Raw genomic sequence first — 23,958 nt, 5'->3', positions numbered from 1 at the left:
CAAGATTCCCTCAGAAATTGGCATTGATGAAGTCCACCCATGAAATGTATCAGCAGAATCATTAACTCATCACCATTTTTATTAAACTCCCTAATAACTCCACAGTGAGATATGGTATTATGCATTACGCAGTACTAAGATGGTAACCCAATCAACCTCATGAACTTCCTCTTGGACACAAAACCTCTGAAAAAGCAGTACATTCACACTATATAAGACATTACCATGTAACTAGGCAGCCTCAAAAGTCACTAGCACAAACTGTGTTTTGTCACTACATTAAAGCTTTTCTACCTCTCTATTCCACCCTCTCCCACCTCAGCCATACCATTATGAGTGCACTAAAACACAAGCTTGATCATATATACCTGCAAAAGATAGTTATAAGTTAGCTCCAAAGTAGACACAAACAATCTTACACCTCCGTGGCAAGAAATCTATTTATGCAAGAAGTTGGGAACATTTTTGAAGCCACTCTCTGCTGATTTTTCTTCCTATTCTTAGAGTCCTCCTTCAAATTTAAATGAATTCAAATTTCTCTTTCCTCCCATACCTCCTTATATCTACAGAGCCCATACAAATATTGTCTTTTGCATTGCAATCTCTCATCAAGATCCAGTTTCCCTCCCCCTGATTTCCCCATCTCATTTGCTTTGATACTCTTTATATTTGTTCAAAATAAAATACTTGTCACCATCACCATCAGCACTGGTATAACACTTTTTATTTTTTAGAAAGGGGGAGTCTCTGCTATCATTCTTCCCTTCTCATTCTCCATTTTGAACTAAGTTTCTGAACCATATTGTCCTTTGTAGCTTTCAACAATTAGCTACTGGGCTTATGATGCTCCTCCTCCCCTCAACATTAACTTTCAACACGATCAATTTTCTATTGGTAGAAACCTATATAAAACTTAGGTCTGGAAGCATCCACTTTGCCAGGTACACAGTCTAGAATAGGACCTTCTCCTGCTACTCTAATTGTCTCTTAATCTAGACTTTTTTCAGCATTGTTTTAAATATTCGTGCCAAAGGAAATATTACTTTTCTCTCCCATTTGTTGTTTTGGCATTTAAAAGTCAGTTTATAAAAAGACACGTGAGCGTTGACTCAGTATGAGGCCACATACCTCTTATTAGAGTAGTGTTCATATTTAAAGACCTCACCTTTCAGCCTTCTCCTACAGTTTTCTTCATCTCCCCTTTCCAAATCAAGATCTCAGAGTCCCCATTGTTAGAGGCTTTCAAGATGTGATTGGACAGTGCTAGATAATCTCATCTGGGCTTCCCTTCCTACTAAAGGCTGGACCAGATAATCTTCTGAAGTCTCTTCTGACCTGGGTGATTCTACCCTGTTTCCCCAAAAATAAGACAGGGTCTTATATTAATTTTTGCTCCAAAACTTATTACTTTTTCACATGTATAGATGCCTGGACACTATTTAAATTTACTTTTTTAGATAAACTGTAACTAGGCCTTATTTTTGCAGTAGGGTTTATATTTTGAGCGTCCTCAAAAGTCCTGAAAAATCATGCTAGGGCTTATTTTCAGGGAAACAGGGTATGATATTGTCTCCCTGTGCACCTCTGTGTCCTTTTAACTACAAGAACTGAAGTGCTTATACCACAGCTCAAACAGATAATTCCACAAAGATGGGTTGGAACTGTCACCACATACCGCCTCTTCATTTTAGTTTTTGCACCAGTATCAGAAGTCACAGAACTTTAAAGCGCCTGTGAACTAAAGCAATTTAAGGAGAAGCGTAAAACCATCACGGATAATGAAATCCGACTGTAAACATCTAACACAACAGGACTGCAGACCATATAAAAGCGCTCCCCAAAATACCAAAAAATACATAAAAATGCACAATAGTGTGCATCACAGTTGAGAGTTATTGATTCAGTCTTCCACTTATCTTGTACCGAAATTAAGGCTTGATAAGGAAAGTAATATGTCATAGTAACTAACTGGAAGTAAAATTTCAGAACAACAACTTTGTAAGAAGGTTTAGTTAAAGCCACAAGAATTATCATTTGCAAATAACTTTTTTCAATGACACAATAGTGTTCCATCAATAGTGCTTATTTTACAACAATGGGAAGTACTCTCACCTTTTGAAAACAGCTGTTTCAGTTTTAGCATCTACAGTAAGGCTCAGTGTCTCCTTCATGCTGCCATTCATTACTGTTTCAGTTACCTTGTCTGCATTTTCTCCCTCATCCTCTCCATCTGAACTGGCCTCCATAGCAACACTTCCTGGGGCTAGATGTACAGAAGTAATTTAGTACATGGCTGGTTATGTTTTTATTTCATTAAGAAGCATACAAGCCAGTATAACCAGTATGATATTTTTGGAGTTTGTGCACTTCTTGAATTCATCCTTACAGAGCAAGTCACCTTTCTACACACATATATAGAGCATAAGTACTTCTTACAGACAGCTTAAGGAAAAGTCATATTCTGTAACTACTTTTTCCACTTTACAAGCCACTTGGTGATTTAGATTGACAATAGTTATTGCAACAGTTCTACCTTAGCAAGACCAGTAGGATTATAGGGATGTATTATTTTTCTTGACAGTCAAATTCATTACACAAGCCCACACAGTACAAATTTGACAGTAAGTTTCCAAGTACATACAAGCCTTTGGAAGGCCCAGTCACTCTGGACTTCCCATCTGCGCTTTTTGTTCTGTCTGTTAATATACACTAAAAAAAGCTAATTAGCACATTATCTGGCCTTTAACCAGTTCATACATATTGAAGAAAGAATTAATGCATGCATAGTGAAGGTCACTTAGAAAGGAATGAGCAGAAAGGGGAAATTTGAACAGGTTGAGGCTACTGGCCTATTGCCACACAGACAAAATACTCTTCCTCGGTATTAGCTCAGCCAGCTAAGTACTGACACAGGTGAGGATTCTCTAAAACAGGGGTGTCAAACTCATTTTTACCAGGGGCCACATCAACCTCACACTTGTCTTCAAAGGGCCAAATATAGTTTTAGGACTGTCTAAGTGTAGGAGTAGTTACATTTATGCTGTCTTAAAATTACATTTGGCCCCTCAAAGGCAATTGTGAGGCTGATGTGGGCCCCAGTGAAAATGAGTTTGACAACCCTGCTCTAAAAGAACACACTGAAAATTCTTTGTAGTGCTTTTCTGTTCATGATGTACTGGCTTTTTACAGGTAATAGTAACACTGGCTCCTGTTTTAAATAGGAAACTATTTTAAATAGTTCAGGAATTCTTTGACAAGCCATTTTCATCACCTGGCAGAACAGTGGCAGAGCCAGATAAGAGGTCTCTGGAAATCTTAAAGTTCAGGGACATCTTTCTTTGGGTACAACTCTTAAAATCAATCTGTTTGCATTTCTAAATGCAGTGTACTTACTCTCTAGCTGTGTTGCAAGAGCAGTTAGATTTGCACTCAATGGATCAATTTGGTCTGTGTTTGTTTCCATTTCCACAGGAGAATTACTTCTTAAGGAATCTTTTGAGCTTCAAATACAAAGTAAAAGCACTTTAGAAACATTTTTGAATAGCATTTTTAGTTCTATATCAAAACTATGAGGTCTAGAACTCTACCCAAACTGAATGACAGCAAGTTTGTTTGTAGGAATCTTAGGAAGACATGCTAAACAGAAGTTTAGTAGTGCAAAATCCATCAGAACTGAGCTGACTGAGTATATGTTTGGTGATGGTTTTATTTGGTTTGAATACAAGTAGTAGTTGACATGTCCCTAGTAAATAAGACATACAAATATCACTGGCTCCTTATAGTGTTTCCAACACTTTAACTGACGTTAAGTGCACTCTGCAACTTGAAATATGGTTCTCTGATGCAACTGCCAACGCAGTCCGCATCGACTCCTATGGAAGTGATTTTACTACTTAATCCTATGTACAGTACAGCTGCCAGTTTTTCATTCTGAAGGCACTCAAAAGACAAGATTTGGCCCCTTGAAATATTTCTCAGAAATACACAGAGGAATTCAGTTATTTTTTATGTAGAGTTCAAGCCAAAAAAGGAAAGTGTAGCCTAAGCATCACAGATGTTTTATAACACCCATTAAAGAGAATCATCATAGATGTTTTAAAGACATTTTATGACCTTTACATTGAACAATTCATGTTCAACCATTCACTGAGTTCAGTCTACACTAACAAAAAAAAAGCAACAACAAATAAAATCACAGAGCAAATTCTGGTCAAAGACCAATATTAAAGGCCCCAAATATTATTTAAAAACCCTCTAAAACAATGATGCATCAGGATCCACTCATCCTACAAAAAGCCTGAGATTAGGCAGATCATACAAAGACATACTGCAATAACATGGAGTCCTTCAGACATTAAGCACCTTGTATTCCACCAATGCAGGCTTGGTTAGAGACACTCCAAAAATGCTAGCTGTCATTACATTTAGTAGTGAAGAACTTGCCCTGAATCACTAACATTCTTACCTCAAAGACGATGTGAACTCTGAAAAGGAAGCCCAGCCAGTTTCTTTTGCTGGCATAGGTTCTTCTGTACTCCACACATCAGACCCAACAGAATCCAGATTGGCACCATGCACAGTCTCCATGGGTACATCAAAGTTAGCTGACCAGTTTGGTGCTGAAAAACCATCACTAAGTTAATGAACTTAAATTTAAATAAAGAACATGAGTGCACATACGCCAAATACACTGGTTCTCTATATATACATTCCTAAAAGAGCAGCAGCATTCATAACTAGACTTTAAAGCACATGAAAAAGAATCCTCTATACACTCTTTAAAAAGCAGACTCCCTAAAACGGAAATTTTGCTAGTACGGCAGAATTTTAAAAACATTAACAGAGTATTCTGCTAAAAAACAATAGTTATCTGAAGAACCAAAAAAAACCACAAACCACCAGACATACTAGATCACGAGTATAATTCCACTTTATTTTTTAAACTCGCATCAACATTAGTTTGGAAAATGATAACAAGTTTTTATAATAATAATAATAATTTAAAAAAATCCCAACACTGCAAAGAGTTTTCATCCCTTTTTCAGTTTCCTAAGCATGTTTTCTTGAACAAAGAAATGAGCATGTCAACTTATGTATGCGCAATCTCTAAATAATTTCTCATGCACTAACACTACTGCTAACTTTCAGAAAAGTTTAAGCCTTTTTACAACTTAAAATATTTATTGGGATTTTAAACTTTGGAGCAACTGTGACTTAACAGCATCTAATTTAGGATAGGTCAATTCAAAATACTTCACCTAACCAAGGGAAACATGTTTTTCATTAACACTTACATACAAAAAAACAGGCTGAAAAGGAAGCTCTGACTAGCAATTAGAAATTCCAACCCAGGCAGATATGGGAGGAGACCCACATGGATCAAAACTTGTTTGAGACACAGATGCCAACGACACCAATCTGACAAAAGAAAAGAAAACCTTAACTTTTCCTTCTATTTTAATTTAATTCCTTACAGCCTAGATAAACACTGGGCTTTTACCTACAGATATTGTCAGTTTAACTAAAGCCAGTTTAGTCTACTGTGACTTGATTGTGAAAACTTTTAAACCAATTTCCACGTAAGAGTCTACTGATGTAGATCTTTCATTCGCACATGAAACCAGACCAATGCAAATCCACTTGGCTTCTGTGGGAAGTTGTTTAAAAGAGCGTTGTTAGAAGAAAAGTTTGTCTAAAAGGTAAAAATAACCACATTTTAGATTTGGAGATTAACAACCTATTAGTTTTGCAGGCATTCAAAATGTATAAGTTATTATGTTTCATCCTTCCATTTCTGATTCTTCCTTCTTTCCTTCCTCTTGAAGAGCAGAAACATAAATTTTAGAGAGACAAAGTAACCAGACTCAAGACACATAAGCAACTGAAACTTCCAGCATTTGCATGGCTCCGTTGCAAGCAGTCTTTACAGTGGGAAAGACTACTTCTTTAAGATAGTTAAAATAAAAATGGTAAATGAGGAAAACTCCTACAAAACAAGACTGCTATATCTAAGACTTTCCTACAATTCCATGCAGCTGGCAGAAAAGCTACGTACGTTCACTTAAGTCTACTTCCATTTTGTCCTCTGTATTGGTGTGCGATTCAAACAGGTCTTGTTTTGTTCCATCCTCTTCTTCAGAATCTGTACTTTCTTCACTGTCTGTACTGCCCGAACTTCAAACACAAAGAGAGAGTTTACCTTCTGCATTTAGTATGAGACACTGGGCAGAATTAACATTTCTGATAGATTAACCGAGGTATAATTTGTTAGCTGTTAGTATTCCTCTGATTTCTCTCTCAAAACCCCAAGGTTTAAGGTTTTTCACTTGATCACATAAAGAAGTTATCTATTTTTCCCCCTCCCATTTGCAAGTAAAAGACAAAGACTGGTTTTACTCCTGCTATGCAAAAAGGATCAGAAAAGGAAATTAAGGAATCAGAGATGTACTGACATTGTTGGTCTATTTGGTCTCTTCACACAAAACGGAAGTGCTAAAATACAACTCTATTCGATAGAAATTGATTTATTTTAAATCTAACAGCAAATCTATTTTAAAATCTTTCCACCTGTATTCAAGTCCGTTATCTTTAACTACATACAAAATTAAACCCTACGGGCACCTCTCCCTTCCTGGTGAGTGCAACTAACACAAAAAGCAAGCTAATACGAGAAGGTAAGGATGTCCCCAAAGCACATCACATTAAGTAATCACAACACCAGCAAACAAAATAACTGATTTTGCACAGAAGGTATTAGCGACGTGTACTTCAGAGGTTGCAAGGGAAGGAGAGATTTGGTTTGTGACTCAAGTCACAAGAAGGTCAGAAAAGCCAAGATTATCATGCGACAAAATTCAGTAGAAAGGAAGTTGCACGGTCCTAAGAGTTTTGGGGCCAACATGCTCCTTTACCCTCAAGGCAGCTTCCCATGCAGTTTTGTCCACAACCACACTGGTACTGTAGAGAGGACAGCATGGTCTAGAGAACTGTGGAGATGGATTGCCTTGTCCAAGATAAAAATGACTGAGTGGGTTTAAAAGCAGAGGGAAAGGATAAGTAGCAGGAAAAACAAACAAAAAACAAATCACCACCAAAAACACAAGTTACAAAAGCTGAAGTCCAGGAAAGGCTGAGTAGACATGGCAACTGCTGCCACCTTTTGCAAATCATGGCCAGAAAGTAGTCACTAAAGCCACCCCTCTAGTCATTTCTTCACAGTATGGAAAAAGCTAGTTATGCTGGACAGCCTGGGCTAACAGTCAGTATGAATCAGAAGACATACTTTGTATTGAGGGATCACTATACTACCATTTGGATGAAAAACACATTTCTTACCTGGAACGCCTCTGGGACTCTGGTGTAAATGCAATATGTTTTTCTTCCCAAATGTCATCTTCATCAGAGCCACCATCATCAAACTGCTGTATTCGCTCCTTACAGCATGCCTCAAACAAGGCTATATTGCCCTAAATACAGCAAAAGTATAAAATCTGTATTTATGATTCATTGTTTCATTTACATTAGTAAATACTTTGGAAATTGTGGCAGAATGCAAACCCCCCTCTCTCCCCCTTCCTCATTCAATATGGAAGGAGTAGACACATCTCCCTCTCTCTCTGCTGTTTGAGGCTAACAGCTTCTTTTGTTTGGGCCCAGAGCACCCTGGCCATGGCCCTTAAGAGAAAAGAGAAGGGAGTGCCAAGGCACCACGGAGCCACTGGGCACCTGCGGCCAGTGTGGGGGATATTTGGAAGCTTCAGGGGCACCCCACAGCCAGAGTGAGGGTGCAGAGAAGCTTCTGGAATGCCTACAGTCAGATCTGATCAGGCTATAAAAAACGGGATTCTCATTGAGACTCTGCCCACTTGTTGTGGATCTCTTGGCATATGAGCCAGATGCTGCCGCCGAGAGCACCCCCCCGGATGGAGACTCCGCTTGCCTTGCCGGCACGTGCGTGAGTAAAATTTCTCCTCGCGGGATTGCGAGTGTATCTACTTTCCATGCACATATGCACGTGTACTTTCTGTGCTCAATAAGAGCACGTGTAAAATTATTTCCTCGCAGAATCGCGAGTGTATTTTTCTCCCATGCTTCCACATAAGCATGTGTAATATTCTGTGTACATTTGCATGTGTATTTCTCCTCACAGGATTGCGAGTGTATTATAAATTTACCCTCGCAGGATTGCGAGTGTACACTTTCTGTATTCAATACGAGTACGTGTATCCCTTTGAAATAATCCCATACTGTGTTCAGGCAAGTGTGTACTCTTCCCGGACTCAGGGGTGGCTCTGGCATTGTTTTGGTGATGCCATGTGCATGCACACTATGGACCTCCTGAATTATTAGTTGCTGCCCCTTAATAATTTTCCTCAACTGATAGCCCAACCTGTATTCAAGTCACTTTTGGAGTGCTAAAACCCTGTTTCTCACTGTTGTTTTGGACCCTGTTGTCCCTTAAACTAACCTCAGGGTGCCTCCGTGACAGAAATCTATGACTATTCTGAAAAGAACCTCAAAACAGTATGGAAAAGGACATTCCTCTAAAAGCAGCAAAAAAATGAATGTCTTAAGAAATTAAACTTGCCAAGAAAAAAAATTCAGTGGTGCTTGTTGTACCCAGCTACCAACAAGTTGAGTGGACTGTCAAACAACAGATTTGAGTTTCCATCATGTTTAAGAATAGCATGCAGGAATGACATAGAAGAGCTTTTCAGATAACCAAACCATCAAGTACTCCAGCTTTGTTCTGTGCAGTGGGGTTTAGTTCAGCTCAACTGACAAACAGTATCTAGGGTTAAAGTCTCTGTCCTTACTTTCCTGTCACCACAATCTCATTGGAAGACTGAAATAGCTTCTAACCATAAAACACAAGTATGTAACATGCACAAATCAGATCCAAGTCTGTTATTGAACCTGATGAGAGAAATTGAAAGCAATTCTGTTTAATACTATTCACAAAGAACAACAATGATGTCTTCCAATTAGAAAATATCATGACACAGGAACAAGGTAGGATCGTTATTTCCCAACAACTACACATCAAAGGAGTTGCAACGACCACCAAAACTTTGAGGTCACACCAAAGTTTAAAACATAATAATCATTCTGACAGTACAGGAACACATACTTACACTTTCATTCGTATTGAGTGTAAAGTTGATGTCTGAGACCCGATCAAAAGAAACACTATGAAAAAGCAGATGTATGCAATAAAACAAGATGTTGTATTATGATGTTGTATTATTCTTATACCTTCTAACTGATTTCACCACTCTATAGAAGGACCTTCTCAACAGGAAGAAAGTGAAAAATACAATAGCAACTTTGTTTCCTAATGAAAAAAAAATGTTTTTAAGAAAAAGTAGAGATTCAATCACTTAAGTTTTTTTTTCCCCTCGAACTAAACACTAAATATTAGGCTTTACACATCCTCACATATTAAGCTATCAAGCAGTTTCACTAGAGTAATTACAAACATTTCTTAGATTAAAAATAGCATTAGGCAAAATAAATCTCTAGGGGATGCAAAAAGAAACAGAGGAGGAAAAGAGAAACAGCATGAGACTTTCAAAAGAGCTAACATTTTCTTTCTCTAGCCACATACAGCAGTGCATTCAGCAGAGCACATACTACTACTCCTCTAATCTTCATTGTATTATAAAGTAGGGAACAAGGTAAGTGGTCTCAAGGAACATTAGTTTTCAATGTGACTGAGTTACTATGCAAGTTACCATCTGAATTACTGCACAACAGCAAGCAGGTAATTTAAGATGTAATTGATTCTTGCACAAAAGGCATCATTTATCTACATCTTAACCCAGCTCTTGAGTACATCATCAGTATACCTATTACATACCTCAAGAGATCTGCTTATACAAGTAGTCGTCTTCTTTCCACCAAGAACATATACTACTAAACAGCATGATCTGAACAGAATCCCAACTCCTATCCTTGCCAAAATCCACTTGCTCCTAACAAAGTTAAGGACTATCCTGAGTTGCTTCCTCTCCCATCATATTTTAATCTATAATCTCAGAAGACTGTGGTGCAAAAAGGCAGCAATGCTTCTTAAATGGCACATAAAAGCTTCAGCCAAGCAGCACTTACTAAACACATCTTATAGAAGAGCACTGAGACATTTTGTCTTTTACTTTAATGCTTTTTACTCTTATATGGATATTCTTGCATTCCAAGCCATGAATTCTTACAAAAATCATGACAAACTCTTTACAGCAAGAAGGTCCATTCTTTCCCTTTCCCATTATGGTATTGGCTTAGTTGGTTGGTTTGTTCTGTTTGTTGGGTTTTGTTTGTTTTTAACCTGACCAAGATTGTTCTCAGTTCATCACTTACCCTATTTGTAGAAATGAGTCTTAATTGCTTTGACCTTGAAAGCAAAGGTAGATTTACAATGCCCTTTCCTTACTGTCCCATACAAAACAGTACACTCAGAGACGGGTTGTTCCTGTCATCTTTTCCAGGCAAACTTAAAAGTAGAGCTATTCATCTGGTCTGGTACATAAATTCACCAGTGGGAAAAAAAACCCACTTTGAGGCACAGAGGAAGTGAAAGTGCACCCAACAATGCCATGTCATTGAACACAAATAGCTTTCAAAAGCTGAGTTATAATTTAGTTATTTATTCACAAATGCTGTGTTCTGATGTTGGCACAACCAGGACATTAGAAATGGAAAACAAGCTGTTGCTTTCCTCTGTAAACTGTCCAGGGAGGCTTCTATCAGTGCACACATATGGTATGAAAAGAGAGGATTGACTGGCAACTGCCTCACATCAGTAAAGGCTTGCATTTATCACCAGCAAAAACACAGCCAAATACTCAGTAAGAAAACTTCCAAGACTATAGTCAAAGCCAGTATAATGTTATACTCACTTGCCGATGTCATCTTGATCAGCAAACTTCTCATCGTTGAAGCCAAACTGGTCAATAAAATTGGACGTCATTTGTTGCATCTGATAATCAGAAAAGGCCTGGCAACCCCAGGACCAATGACAGTGATATAATGATTCTAATAATACTCTAAATCCTATTTGCCCATTTTGCTCCAAAGAAATAAGTCTCTCTAATCTAAACATAAAGGACAGGAAAAGGATCTGTCCTAACCTTTGAATTTTAAATGGTCATACTGACTACATGCCTCTACCGACTTGAAAGCCAGTCTATTAACAGTTCTCAATAACAAAGTTAAATCTCTAGTTTAACCATGTGTTCCTTGGTACCCTTCCAAATGCACCCCAAAGAAACAGTGAAACAACACAATATGAGGTAAAAGCTGCCTTTGTTCAAAATAACATGAAGTTATAAATGGTAAGAACCATAAAAGTACATTATATATAGATACTAAAGCATAGTTTCATATTTATCATGTAGTTGTCACTAGAAATTTCAGTCTCAGGCACACATACCAGCAGGATCTACTCAACCTCTAGAAGAAGGAAACTATTGGACATTTTACATCTCAGTGTAGTGTCATTGACTCAAATGTGCTTTATTTTTTGTCTTTGTTTAAATAAATAAGTCAGTGTCAACTGCTAGCAGATAGGTATATATACATTAAGGTACACATGAGCATTTTCTCTTATCGATAAGAAGTTTTTGTCCCTTATTTCTGAGGACTATAATTAAATTATCACACATTCTCCAGGGACTTTTAGTAGCATTATTTCCACATGTAAAGTCAGCCACTGCTAAGACATTATAGGAAACAGCTGTCACATCAACTCTTGGTTTCTCGCCAAGGTAGTTGAAGGGACAAAGTATACAGACAAAACCTTTCAAGAAGAAATAAAGCTGAATACGATAAGGCGAATATGGAAAGAAAACAAGAGACTGGTCAAAAAAGCAAGTTTGGATTATGGCATGATGAAAGCAGGAGGAAAAAAGAAAGGAGTCATAGAAGTATGAGGTATATAGCAAGACACTGGGCTGGGAGTGGGTCTGAAAATCCTCATGACTGGTAGGGTCACTATGCTAACCCAGGTCAGTACAAAAACTCTTACGTTTTGATCCTATATTTTAAAATCCAACAGTTCTGAAAAACTTTGGCATTTGATACTAACACAATTAGTCTACCAACATGAACACAGAAGCAATCAGATACTGACTTCCCTATAAAATAATTGCTCTGCTTTACACTGGTTACTAAGCTTCCCTTTCCTATAATTATTTTCACTATTATGGATATTAAAAAGTGCATGTGACTAAAATATATTAGTGAATTATCTTCACAGGAAGAAAAAAACCCCAACGTTAAACAGATTTCTTGTGTTTTACAAATGTGCAACCATTAAGAAGACCACTTATAAAGCTAAATAGAAAATTAAGACATTAGGTTTATAACATCAGCTAGTTATAAAACTAGTGTGAAATCATATAACATCAAAATTGCCTAGAAGTATATAAAATGCAGTTAAAGTTCTGGCATTTCTCAGACTCTAGACAGTTCTATCCCATTCTCTAACATATTTTCAGTACACTTAAAGGAGACAAAAAGTGGTACTAAGCTGGTGGAGAACAGAACAACATATTCCTGAAGCAAAAGTTTCTAAGGCCACAGCAGGATAGCATATAAAACATTGCTGGCACAAGAAATCTTACAACCCAGAACTAGGTGAGGGATCATTTTTTTCAAACGTGTCCATTTTGAAGTGTTACTCAGAAATTTACATGAAAAGGGCTTCTGAGGAAAAAGGAGGGGAAAAAGAAACATTCCCTCTAGAAGAAAGGGTCTTCATTAGAAGATAACGGTATCAAACTAGATTTGGATGCCAGGAGAAATAAGTCATAGCAAATGTAATTCTGCACAGGTGAAAGTTACATTTGACAAAAATAAACCAAAGATCAATAGGTTCCTTAGTATTTTCCTCCTTTACCCAATTCCTAATGGGTCCACTTCAATTCTGGAAATCTACCACCTGTTTTCTCCTTTAACATGGTAGAATACTAGGGTATTCCAGCTGATCCAGAGATACCACTATGAATGAATTTGTGCAGCTGTAGAACGTTTAAAGTAATTTCAATGCATTTCCCAGTAGTTATTTAACCTGTCTAGTGTCACGTTTTCTTCACAAGACCACTTTAGAAAGTATATTTCACTACCATAGCTTAGAAAAATATTCAGAAAACTGTGACAAACTTGAAAGAGAACACTGCATCAACCACGTTTCTCCAGATTAACTACTTGGAACTGCTGGGATTGCCTAGGTACAGCAGGTCACTAAGGAGATGCATGAAAAGTACAGATATTTCAAGATCTTACTTTCTCACTAGAGCTGCTACAGACAGTTCACAATTCATTGAATTTGTATTTAGGTGTACCTCACATGCACAAAATCACTGAATCAGGTAAAAATGCATTCAGATTCTCAAAACTTAAGCCACCACAATCCAAATTTAGGCAATTATGTATTATAAAAACTATAAAAGATGCATAAAGTACAGAAGCCAGTCTTAGGACTAGGTATTTACTACATAGCTGTCGGTGAGCTGAAAGATTCTATTTAATAACCCAGGTTAAGCAATGTGTTCCATATAAGAGATCTATTGTCAGTCTCGTGCTGCATGGTTCCCACTTTTACCACTGGTGAAAGAATTGAAGGATATGCATATTGCAGGTAGGACAGTACTATTACAGAAATTCTCTTATTCTCAATTTTTTTTTTTTCCAGTAAACTAAGGGATTAATAGTTATCTTTGAAACACTCACAAAAGATTTTTAAATTAAGTTTATGCTTTTGATAACTAAGTGATAAAGTTAATTGGAAATCTAGTTTGGGAAGATTTGGCTATGTACGTTTACTAGGGATCAAGCATCTATAAAGTTAAAACACACTAGAGTCGCTAGATACAACCTGTTACAGAAGTATACTTAGCTCTTGATTTATAGTTTTGTGATGACTGCAGTTTTATATTTTGTCAAAAATTAAAAGCATGTAATAACAAATAGCCAATCCTCCTTGTTTAGTCATTAAAATAAGGGTAAATATTTAATTAAAAAAAATCTATTAGCAAAACCAAACAAACCCATATTTACTTTCACAACAGTTCACGCTTGCCAGAAAACACAATTAGAAGCCACCTTTTCAAACTTCTACAACTATTAAGAACTAAAGTTAACATAGCAACTATTCAATTTAGCCAGAGAGCTGACATATAAAAATCTGTTCTTTGGCATAATGAGTAGAAATCTGCATACACAGCATGATCGAAGACTAACAACTGAACGGAACACCAAGATATCATGACATGTTAAAAACCATACCTCTGGGTTTGATAAAACACAGTTGCACGCATGCACATACGTCTAAGTTTTATTTTAAACTTTCTAGATTTGCATTTGCTCGTGATAGAAATACAAGTTCCACTACTTTAAAAAAAATCTTGTTTATCTCTATAGAAAAAGCAACTTATGCTGTTAAAAAAATTCAACTCACCTGCTGTAAAGAAGAATCCTGTGAGAAGCCAGTTTCTTTAAAGTCAATTTCATCATCACTGGAAGAATGAATGTGGCAGGTAGTAACCTATAAAAAGGAATTTAGTTGCTTGCATAGTACATGACAGGAGCTTTCAAGGACACTAACTTGAAGCTGTAAAGAAGTCTTCCTTCTTGACAACTTCCTGGGATGAGGTATACAAACTGAGCAACTTCAAGATTCCCATATAAAATATTAATGATATGGCTTTAGTTGAAAAGTAAACTAAAGAACTATCAGTTCAATAGCTCAGCAGCGAGATGTACTTGTTGACACAAGTACATGGAAGTTGCTGACAAAAAGAAACTGGGGTCCAAGTAAACAGCAGCAATTTTGATAACTCACCCACCACTACTTACCAGGTCCACTGTATTCCTCTTGTTAGTTTCTCCTAAAGAGCTTGTGCAGAATGCCTCCCATCGCTCCCTGACCTCCTCAGGAAGCTCTAGCATACAAAGCAGATTAAAAAAAAAAAAAAAAATTGATACTATCAACAAAGGAGCATCATTTAATTTTTAATTGTTCTCTTCTGTTCTACCAGAAATACTGCAGAGAACATATACATCCTCCTAAATCCATAAGGAATACTCCATACAGCAAACAAGTCCAAATTAAGTAGGTCAGCATCTCTTTCCATTTATTTCAAGGAGCTTTGATATTGTTGGAAAAGAAGACTTAAGCATATGTTTAAGTATGTCTGGTTTTAAATTGAATGCGTCAGAAACAAAATTTTCCTCTTCTATCTAACAGCTGTCTTTTAATTTAAGTCTGATTCATTTTCTCAAAATTTGATGATGAAAGCCTTGAAGACAAACTTAAGACCATTAACATTACCTTTAATGAGCTGTTGGACTAGTGTACTGTTTGGCCCCTTATCTGTACTATGCACAATACAGTTTGCTATCCTTGTCAGATGACCCATATAGCCATGCCGTCTTCCTCCTTCAGCCCTGCAAGAGACAAAAGGAATTCAACTGTCCACACTCAGAGCAACTGTGCTACTATATTTTCTTAGAAAACACTCTACCAGAATCAAGAAATTACACAAGAGAAATAGCACAGGGGGCTCCTAAGCAGAAGAGTTGTACCCTAAAACCAAAGGTCAGCAAAAATACTCCAGAATTTCAGACACCAACTGGTTTGACTACTATGCCAATTCAGAAGACTTAAGTATGTAAAATACCAAGAAGGAAGTGAGGAGTCTCTGGACAGATTATTTCTGCTTTCCCATTTCTGTGTGTAGAAAGAAAAGTCTACAGCATTATGAAAACAATTACAAAGTTAACAACAGATCCACAGTTTTCTGGAAATCTCTCTTGCTGAGAGTATTTTTCAAAACCCCACTTCACTGAATGTTCTCTCAGAGCTTTGAGTCCATGATCAAAATGTAGTCATTACCACTTAACAGAATGAATCCCATCTGCAATTGCTAACCTCAAGATATGTAAATCCTCTCAGTTTTAGGTCAGTCTGGTCCTTTAACAAAGATATGGGTGACTTGCAAAACACTTAATCAGAAACTGCAAAGACTACTGACTTTGCAGCTTTAGACATTCTGAAGCCTGCACAATTAGTTGAATCTTGTTTCAACATATATCTTGAGACTGTTCAATAAAGTGTCCTTTAGCTGAATGTTGCTCATTATATGCTAAAAATCAGTACATAACCAATACGCAAATGTGTAACCAATTGTCTCTTCACAACTGTCCTGAAGGTGTGAAAACAGTGATAACATTCTGTATATAATGGCTGTTACTTTTCTTCCTGGCATGCTGGCGTTCTTTCAGCATCCAGACTTGTGCAACTCTGTAATAAAAAATACCTTGTTTTGTTGTTGTTTCTGTTTGTTCATTTGTAATTTTTTTTTTTTTTTTTTTTTTTTTAAATTCTCTCCCCCATCCCATCAAGCGGGTGGGGGGCAGGCAAATGGCTTTGTGGTATTTGGTTGCCAGCTGCAGTTAAACTACAGCAAGCAGCTAAGAGAAAAATATCTTAAGATTATCTTAAAAGACTTATGTTTTATATTTGGACTCTTACTTGTACAAAACTAGACAAAGGGGTGAATTACAACATTCAGCTCATTTCTCACAAACAAAAATTATTTCCAGATAAAAGCACAATCTGAGGTTTGTAACAGTATTTTCCACATTAGTATTTGCAAATACGAAACTAAACTAATTAATTAATTATTAATTCATCCATATGGTAAGCACTGGATCAAGAACATTCTTATCCAATCACAGAATAGTTTTAGGTTGGATCTATGCAAATAATTTCCCATACATCTCTCCTATGAGAGTCTAATTGCTGATAAAGTTCACAGTTCTCTATAATGTCAGGAGAATACGATAAACATGTTTTCCTAAGTGTCTTCTACAGTAAATTAAGTCACATTCTCTTTATACCCACCTTCTTCAACACTATTTTCAGATTAATTATATTAGCCATGTATTTACTATCTGATGCACATGAAATAGGAACAGGAATACTCCGGGGAAAACTGTCTGAAATAATAAGTAAGCAAACCAGCAACACCATCCCAGTCAGCTAATTCAGTATTTCAACAACTTAAAGCTAACATTCACTGTTCAGTATCTCCTAAGCCAAACTTAGGAGCCTTCAGAGAGCTGTTTTACCACCTCAGGTGAAGACAGAGTTTTTTTTCCTACTAGCTACTTGAAACTTCCATCCTATCACAAACACATACTTTCAGAAGGTATTCCATTGCTGAGGACATGACTTCTACTGCTTAGGAGTCTGTTGCTCCTCAATATGCAATATGCTTTGATGTGTTTGTAAATAATTTTAATTGCTTACTGGAAAAAATTATTTTCTGTCCTCTCAAAACTTATGGTATGTTTGTGTACTTGAACATGGGCAGACTTTAAATACCATAGTAATATCTTCCACATGGCAAGAACAACAAACTATTGTATTCTGAAATGACCATGGGAAAAAGCATTAGAATGCTACCAAAAGGTAATATGTGAGAAAGCTTTAATCTAAATAGTAACATACAAGTGTTTTTAAAACTGGTCAGATCAGTTATGAATTAGTCACAAATGCATTTCACAATTCAAGTCTTAGGTAAACAATTGGAGGGAATGAAACAACTGGTTACTCACTGTTTCTTCTCATTCATCTCCCATGCTTCAAGTATTCGTTCTATTAATTGGCACTTGAGGAAGAGCTAGCAAAAGGGCAAAATATGCTTAGTAGCAGTGAAATGGAAAACTATTATGCATTTTACAGTTGATTTCAAAGTCTTACAAGACAAATAACATAAGGTTCATGATAAATACTTTCACTGAAAGGTTTCAAGTCGAGAAGCAGCGGTCAGATCCCAACCAGAAACCTAAAAGTTAAAACTATATTAATTCTACTTCTCTTTATAGCTGCTGGTTTGTAGTAGCACCAAGCTACTGAAAGCTATTTTAATTCTTAAAAATAAGAGGAACACTTTCAAGGAAAATAAATACTTACAGCTCTGCACATATGCTCACTTTGGAGCAGCAAAAATCTACTCTATGGCATTTTCAGGTTTAACACCCTAAACTGACATTTAAAAAAAAAACCAAAAACCAGAAAAATATTCCTGTTCATTCTATACATAAAGTAATATTGGGGTATATTTTACAGAAGAGTATCTGCTACAGTAGCCTGGAGACAACAAAATACAACAGATTCCCAAAACACCCACAACTTACATGTTTCAGTAAGAGATTGCCCCCTGTGGAATCCTGATCTGTAATTGTGCCATTTTCTGTGCTTTCAAGAGGACTTGCAAGAATCAAAGCAATACAGATTTCTACTTGAGTATGCAAAAAGTTGTTCCATGTATACTTAAAGAACATGTCCTATAAAACAAATTCAACAAGGTTTATACAAAGGTCTTCTCATGAAACGCAACCAATAGTCTCATTTCTAAAAGTCATTTGAATGACTACACAGGAACAAATCAATTTTTACAATAAGTATTATTGTGCAAGATAAAATTTGTGACCTACAAAAAAGTTAATTCTTGTACCTGCTACTATCTGAACACAAGGACTATCATACTGGATCAGAACAAACTCAACTGTAACTGGATTTATCCTGGGGGCAAGCAATAATGCAATTTTAGAGAACAGAGAGAGGAAGGAATGACACTCACCATTTATATTCTTTCTGCTAGCTGCAGCCCAGAGAGTCCTACAGTCAGAAGCGTTACTTCTGACCTTAGTAGCCCTTGACAGATTTCTCTTTTTTTTGAGTTCACTTAAGCTTCTAACACCTGCAATACTGTTTATAAAGTCCTCCTCACTTTAGTGAGATTTTTTACAAAACCATATGTACCTGTTTTGGAGTTGTCATCTACTAATTCTATTCTTCTGTTACAGAAGGCTACCTCAGATAACCTAGATGCAATTTAAGATTATTAAATGCCATACACATACTGAGGCTGAGATACAATACACAGCATTCAGTTAATCATGTTCTCTTGTCTCTACATTTTCCCTCTTCAACACAGGAAAGATTTTTCTCAAGCTTTATGTCCAGTTATTTTACACTACTTCTAACTGGAAAACTCAAATGATTGCTGCCACTGGCAAAATAAAATTAGTTATGAAAAGATGTGCAGTGACTGGAACCATATTAAACAATTTCAGTCTCCTTCAAAATAAAGCTTCAGTTTTCTTTCAGTTCTCCTAAACAAATAACATCCTACAATAAAGATATGCTACTGGAACTAGACAATTACTTTTCTTAGCAGTCAAGTCTGCACAGTAAAGCATGTGCTGTTTCAGCAAACAGCAGGAAGCACTGAGAAGTTTGTATGGCTATAGTTACTTTTTTCCTCACCTTATGCAAAGAGGAAATAGCACATTCACCCCTCACTGAATTTAGTTTATGAAATTATCTATTTAACGCAGAATAATAGAATCATTTTAGTTGGAAAAGACCTTTTAAGATCATCAAGTCCAACCGTTAACCTAACACTGTCAAGTCCACCATGTCCCTAAGAATCACCTCCCTACAACCTCCTTTCAGGTAGTTGTAGAAAGCAATAAGGTTTCCTCTCAGCCTTCTTTTCTCCAGGCTAAACAGCCACAGTTCCCTCAGCCATTCCTCATAAGACTTGTGCTCCAGACCTTTCACCAGCTTTGTTGCCCTCCTCTGAACTCGTTCCACTACCTCAATGTCTTTCTTGTAGCAAGGGGCCCAAAGCCGAACACCGTATTCAAGGCGCAGCCTCACCAGTGCTGAGTACAGGGGGATGATTGCTCCCCTAGTCCTGCTGGCCACACTGTTCCTGATACAAGCCACAATGCTGGTGGCCTTTTTGGTGACCTGGACACACTACTGGCTCATGCTCAGCCAGATGTCAATCAACACCACCAGATCATTTTCTTCCCAGGCAGCTTTCCAGTCACTCTTTCCCAAGCCTGTAGCATTGCATGGGGTTGTTTTGATTCAAGTGCAGGACCCCAGACTTGGCCTTGTTGAACCTCATACAATTTGCCTCAGCCCATTGATACAGATTGTTGAGATCCCTTTGTTGAGCCTTTCTACACTCAAGCAGTTTAACACTCCCACCCAACTTGGTGTCAGGTGCGAACTTACTAAGAGTGTGTAAGATAACCTCATCTAGATCACTGATAAACAGAACTGGCCCCAGTACTGAGCCCTGGGGAACACAACTCATGACCAAGTGCCAACTGGATTTGACTCCACTCACTCTTTGGGCCTGGTCATCCACCCAGTTCTTTACCCAGTGAAGAAAATACCCATTCAAGCCATGCATGACCGGCCAGAATCTCCAGAAAAATTGTGTGGGAAAAAGCAAAGGCTTTACTGAAGTCTAAGTACACAACATCCACAGCCTCTCCCTCATTCACTGAGTGGGTCACCTTGCCATAGAATGAGATCAGGTTGGTCAAGCAGCACCTGTCTTTCACAAATTTATGATGACTGGGCCTGATTGTTTGGTTGTCTTGTATGTGCCACAGGATCAGCACTCAGGATGACCTGTTCCATGATCCTCCCTGGCACCAAGATCAGGCTGACAGGCCTGTAATTCCCCAGATACTCTTTCTGGACCTTCTTATAGACGTGTGTCACATTTACCATCTTACAGTCGACTGGGACCTCCCCAGTTTTGCCAGGACTGCTTATAAATAATTGAAAGTGGATTGCTGAGCACCTCTGCCAGCTCCCTCAGTATCCCTGGATGGATCTTATCTGGCCTCACAGACTTGTGTGTATTTAAGTGGTGTAGCAGGTCATTAACCATTTCCCCTTGGATTTTTTTGGGCTTTGTTCTACTCCCTGTCCCTGTCCTCCAGCTCAGAGGGCTGGGTACTTGGAGCACAAACGATCTTACTGAGGCAAAGATGGCATTTAGTACCTCAGCTTTTCACTCATCGTCTGTCACTATGTTTTTCCCTGCATTCACCAGAGGTTGGAGATTTTCCTTAGCCCATATTTAGGGAAGTTTTTTTTTTATTTCCTTTCACAGCAGTAGCCAGGCTGAACTCTAGTTGTGCTCTGGCACTTCCAATTTTCTCCATGCATAACTTCACAGCATCCTTGTAGTCCTCTTGAGTAGCCTGCCCCCTCTTCCAAAGATTATAAATTCTCCTTTTATTCCCAAGTTCCAGCTGAAGCTCTCTATTTAAGCCAGGCCAGTCCTCCCCACCAGCTCATCTTTTGGCACACAGGGACAGTCTGCTCCTGCACTTTTAAGATTTCCTTCTTGAGGAGCAACCAGCTTTCCTGAACTCCTTTGCCTTTCAGGACTGCCTCCCAAGGGACTCTGACAACCAGCCTCCTACACAGGTCAAAGTCTGCCCTCTGGAAGTCCAAGATAGCAGTTCTTCTGACCACTCGCCTTACTTCTCCAAGAACAGACAACCTGATCATTTAATGATCACTATGCCCAAAGTGACCTCCAACCAACACATTACTCATGACTCCTCCTCTGTTCACAAACAACAGGTCCAGTGGGCGGCCTTCTCTAGTTGGCCCACTGACGAGTTGTGTCAGAAAGTTGTCTTCCACACACTCTAGAAGCCTCCTTGACTGCTTCTGCTGTGTTGTATTTTCAGCAGACATCTGGTAAGTTGAAGTCCCCAATGAGAAAAATGGCTAGCAATGCAAGTTTTCTAAGTGTGTACATTCTCTTACACAACACATCTAGGAACAACTTCAGTTATTGTATACAAGTTAGTACCTGTCCACAACTCCAACTTGCGCAGAGATTGATATGGTTACAACTACAGCTGTATTAATTAGTTGAAGCAAAAAGGGATTTTATACTAAAACAACCTAGTGCAGAGAAAATATTTATACCTTGTTTGTAACTGTTTGCTTCGAAGCAGAAGTTTACATACTGTATTCAGAAACTGTAGTATAAGTTTTGGCATGTTTTGGTAGTTATTTTTTAACCAATACCAACTTTTGAATTTTTTGGTCAACCTAAATACAAAAAAATATGTCCTACTGTAGTTGAAGTATGAGATAGGAAGTATTAAAAGTATACATTCCACTTTAGCACAAAAGCAGTGAGTTAACTGACTGAAGGTTTGCTGTGCAACATCTTGCTTTCAGAGGTTTGAAGGCATACGAACTACCAAGAATAACAGTCCCTTTATAGGACACTGCTGAGATACTATTTGGTGTGCTATATATTATTAAGAGAAGAAAATGGGTTGAGGGAACAACTTAATAAAAGAATGTAAACAGCATGGAAGCCTTGAACATGGCTGAAAAATTCAGAACATATAGATGAAAAAATAAGCTTGTTATCTGCAGTGACAGAAAGACCAATCAAGATCTTAACAGCAATCATTAAAAATAAACAAGTCAGTATAAAGTTCTTACCAGTATTACTCCTATACTGTTAAGCTCTATAAGCTCCTGATTAACACTGTTTGTATTTGTCTGTAAAAGGCTAGATATTAATCTAATAACATTTAAACGTGTGTTTCCGACAGGTGGATCCAATATACCCCAGGATGTCTTCATGACACTCTTCTGAAAAAGATACACACATAAAATCCATTAAAATATCTTTAAAAACCAGCCCATCATTACTATGCACAGTGACAGGGTAGTGCTTAAAAATATATACAATCAGTCCTTGAACAACAGTCTTACTTTTACCCTGCAAAAAAGCAACTTTATTTCTGAACCCTATAGCTTATTTTATGTACACAGACCAGAAACACTAAAACCAGCCACATGAAACCAACGACACTGTAAAAATTGATTGTTAACTACAGACAGGATCTCAAAGTAGATGCATTCTACCCAACCTTGAAAGAAAACAGGAAATACTACCTAGGAAATGTGTCTCACTACTTAATCCATGTACAGTTATATTCTACACCACAGGTGTCAAACACACAGCCTGTGGGGTTGATTCCAGCCTGCCTCCTTGTGTTATCCAGCCCAGAACTTTGTTTCCACACAGCAGTGCCAAGCTTCTTGTTCCCAGGCTCCTGCCAGCATGCTGGTCACATGGTGTGTGATGGGCATTGTGCTGCAGGAACATGGTGTTTGAATGAGTCTGACAGATCTGCATTACAGGATTATCACTGCAACAGTTATGGTTAGAGAAAACATCTTTTGGGATTTCTCTGTGCACAGAACAAATGGGCCTTGCGGAAGAGAGCACAGCAAAGTTTTTTAAATAACCTTGCTCTGTTTTTCCCTGAGGTATTTATTATTTTACCAGCTGTATACTGCATTATTACATGATGCCAGCATTTCCCTCTTCCGCTTATACTATCAGAAATATTTTAATTTGCTCAAGTGAAATGTGGAGGAGTAGTATGCTATAATTTCTATGGTATTTCTGATTAGAAATGTGTTCACGTGTAACAGTTTGGAGGATGAGGAAGGTCAGAGAGAAGTATCAAAAAAGCTAAAGGCTGCATAAGAGTACCTGAATGTTTTATCCCTTTTTAGTTAATATACAGTTACAGTTACTAAGTGGAAACTACTGAGTTTCCACTAGTGCTACTGAGTTGCCATGGAGTGGAAAGAAACCACACACCATTTCTGATTCTATTCTGAATGCCTTTTACTTCCCTGTTGCTCTCAAAACCAGTTTCACATCTAGTAGATTAAAAATATTTGCTTTTGTTAATTAAAACAAAATCTAGTATTCTAAAATGCAAGACTTAAATCTATTTGATTAAGTTTATATAGACCTATTAAAACAGGACTGTATAAATGTAATTTTAGGACTGTATAAACAGTCCTAAAATTACATTTGATCCTTTAAAGACAACGTGAGGCTGACGTGGCCCCTGGTGAAAATGAGTTTGACACCCCTGGTCTACACTGCCACAATATACACAAAACAGCTAGGTGGACAGTCTCTAATTATATTGCAATGCCTCAACAACCTTAACTTCACATACTTGAAAACAATTTCATTAAGCAACAAGTTTCTCTGCTTAGTCTAATGTTATACA

General features: G+C 37.6%; 1 protein-coding gene across 13 annotated transcripts in view; it reads right to left on the bottom strand.

The window, feature by feature from the left end:
* Positions 1-23,958, bottom strand: part of PPP6R3 (protein phosphatase 6 regulatory subunit 3) — a 63,395-nt gene that overhangs the window by 5,517 nt on the left and 33,920 nt on the right. For 9 of the 13 annotated variants that reach the window (XR_011739314.1, XR_010651372.2, XR_011739315.1 and 6 more), the window contains 13 exons: positions 22,358-22,510; positions 18,202-18,351; positions 17,620-17,684; positions 15,329-15,444; positions 14,854-14,939; positions 14,456-14,542; positions 10,896-10,993; positions 9,135-9,189; positions 7,336-7,466; positions 6,056-6,174; positions 4,466-4,619; positions 3,394-3,500; positions 2,113-2,263 (listed from right to left, as the gene is read on the bottom strand). Coding sequence is in view for 9 of the 13 variants with exons in the window: in XM_065838058.2 (XP_065694130.2) it covers positions 2,113-2,263; positions 3,394-3,500; positions 4,466-4,619; positions 6,056-6,174; positions 7,336-7,466; positions 9,135-9,189; positions 10,896-10,993; positions 14,456-14,542; positions 14,854-14,939; positions 15,329-15,444; positions 17,620-17,684; positions 18,202-18,351; positions 22,358-22,510 (1,472 nt within the window). In the remaining 4 variants the exon portion in view is untranslated. Of the gene's footprint in view, positions 1-3; positions 1,351-2,112; positions 2,264-3,393; positions 3,501-4,465; positions 4,620-5,294; positions 5,419-6,055; positions 6,175-7,335; positions 7,467-9,134; positions 9,190-10,895; positions 10,994-14,455; positions 14,543-14,853; positions 14,940-15,328; positions 15,445-17,619; positions 17,685-18,201; positions 18,352-22,357; positions 22,511-23,958 lie in introns of those variants that run through there. The other 4 variants (XM_065838063.2, XM_065838064.2, XM_071809074.1 and 1 more) reach the window with 3 other exon arrangements.

Source organism: Patagioenas fasciata, chromosome 5 (genome assembly GCF_037038585.1).
Source record: "Patagioenas fasciata isolate bPatFas1 chromosome 5, bPatFas1.hap1, whole genome shotgun sequence".
Classification (NCBI taxonomy): domain Eukaryota; kingdom Metazoa; phylum Chordata; class Aves; order Columbiformes; family Columbidae; genus Patagioenas; species Patagioenas fasciata.
The sequence above is the reverse complement of the archived record's forward strand: the minus strand, read 5'-3'. Positions and strand labels throughout refer to the sequence as shown.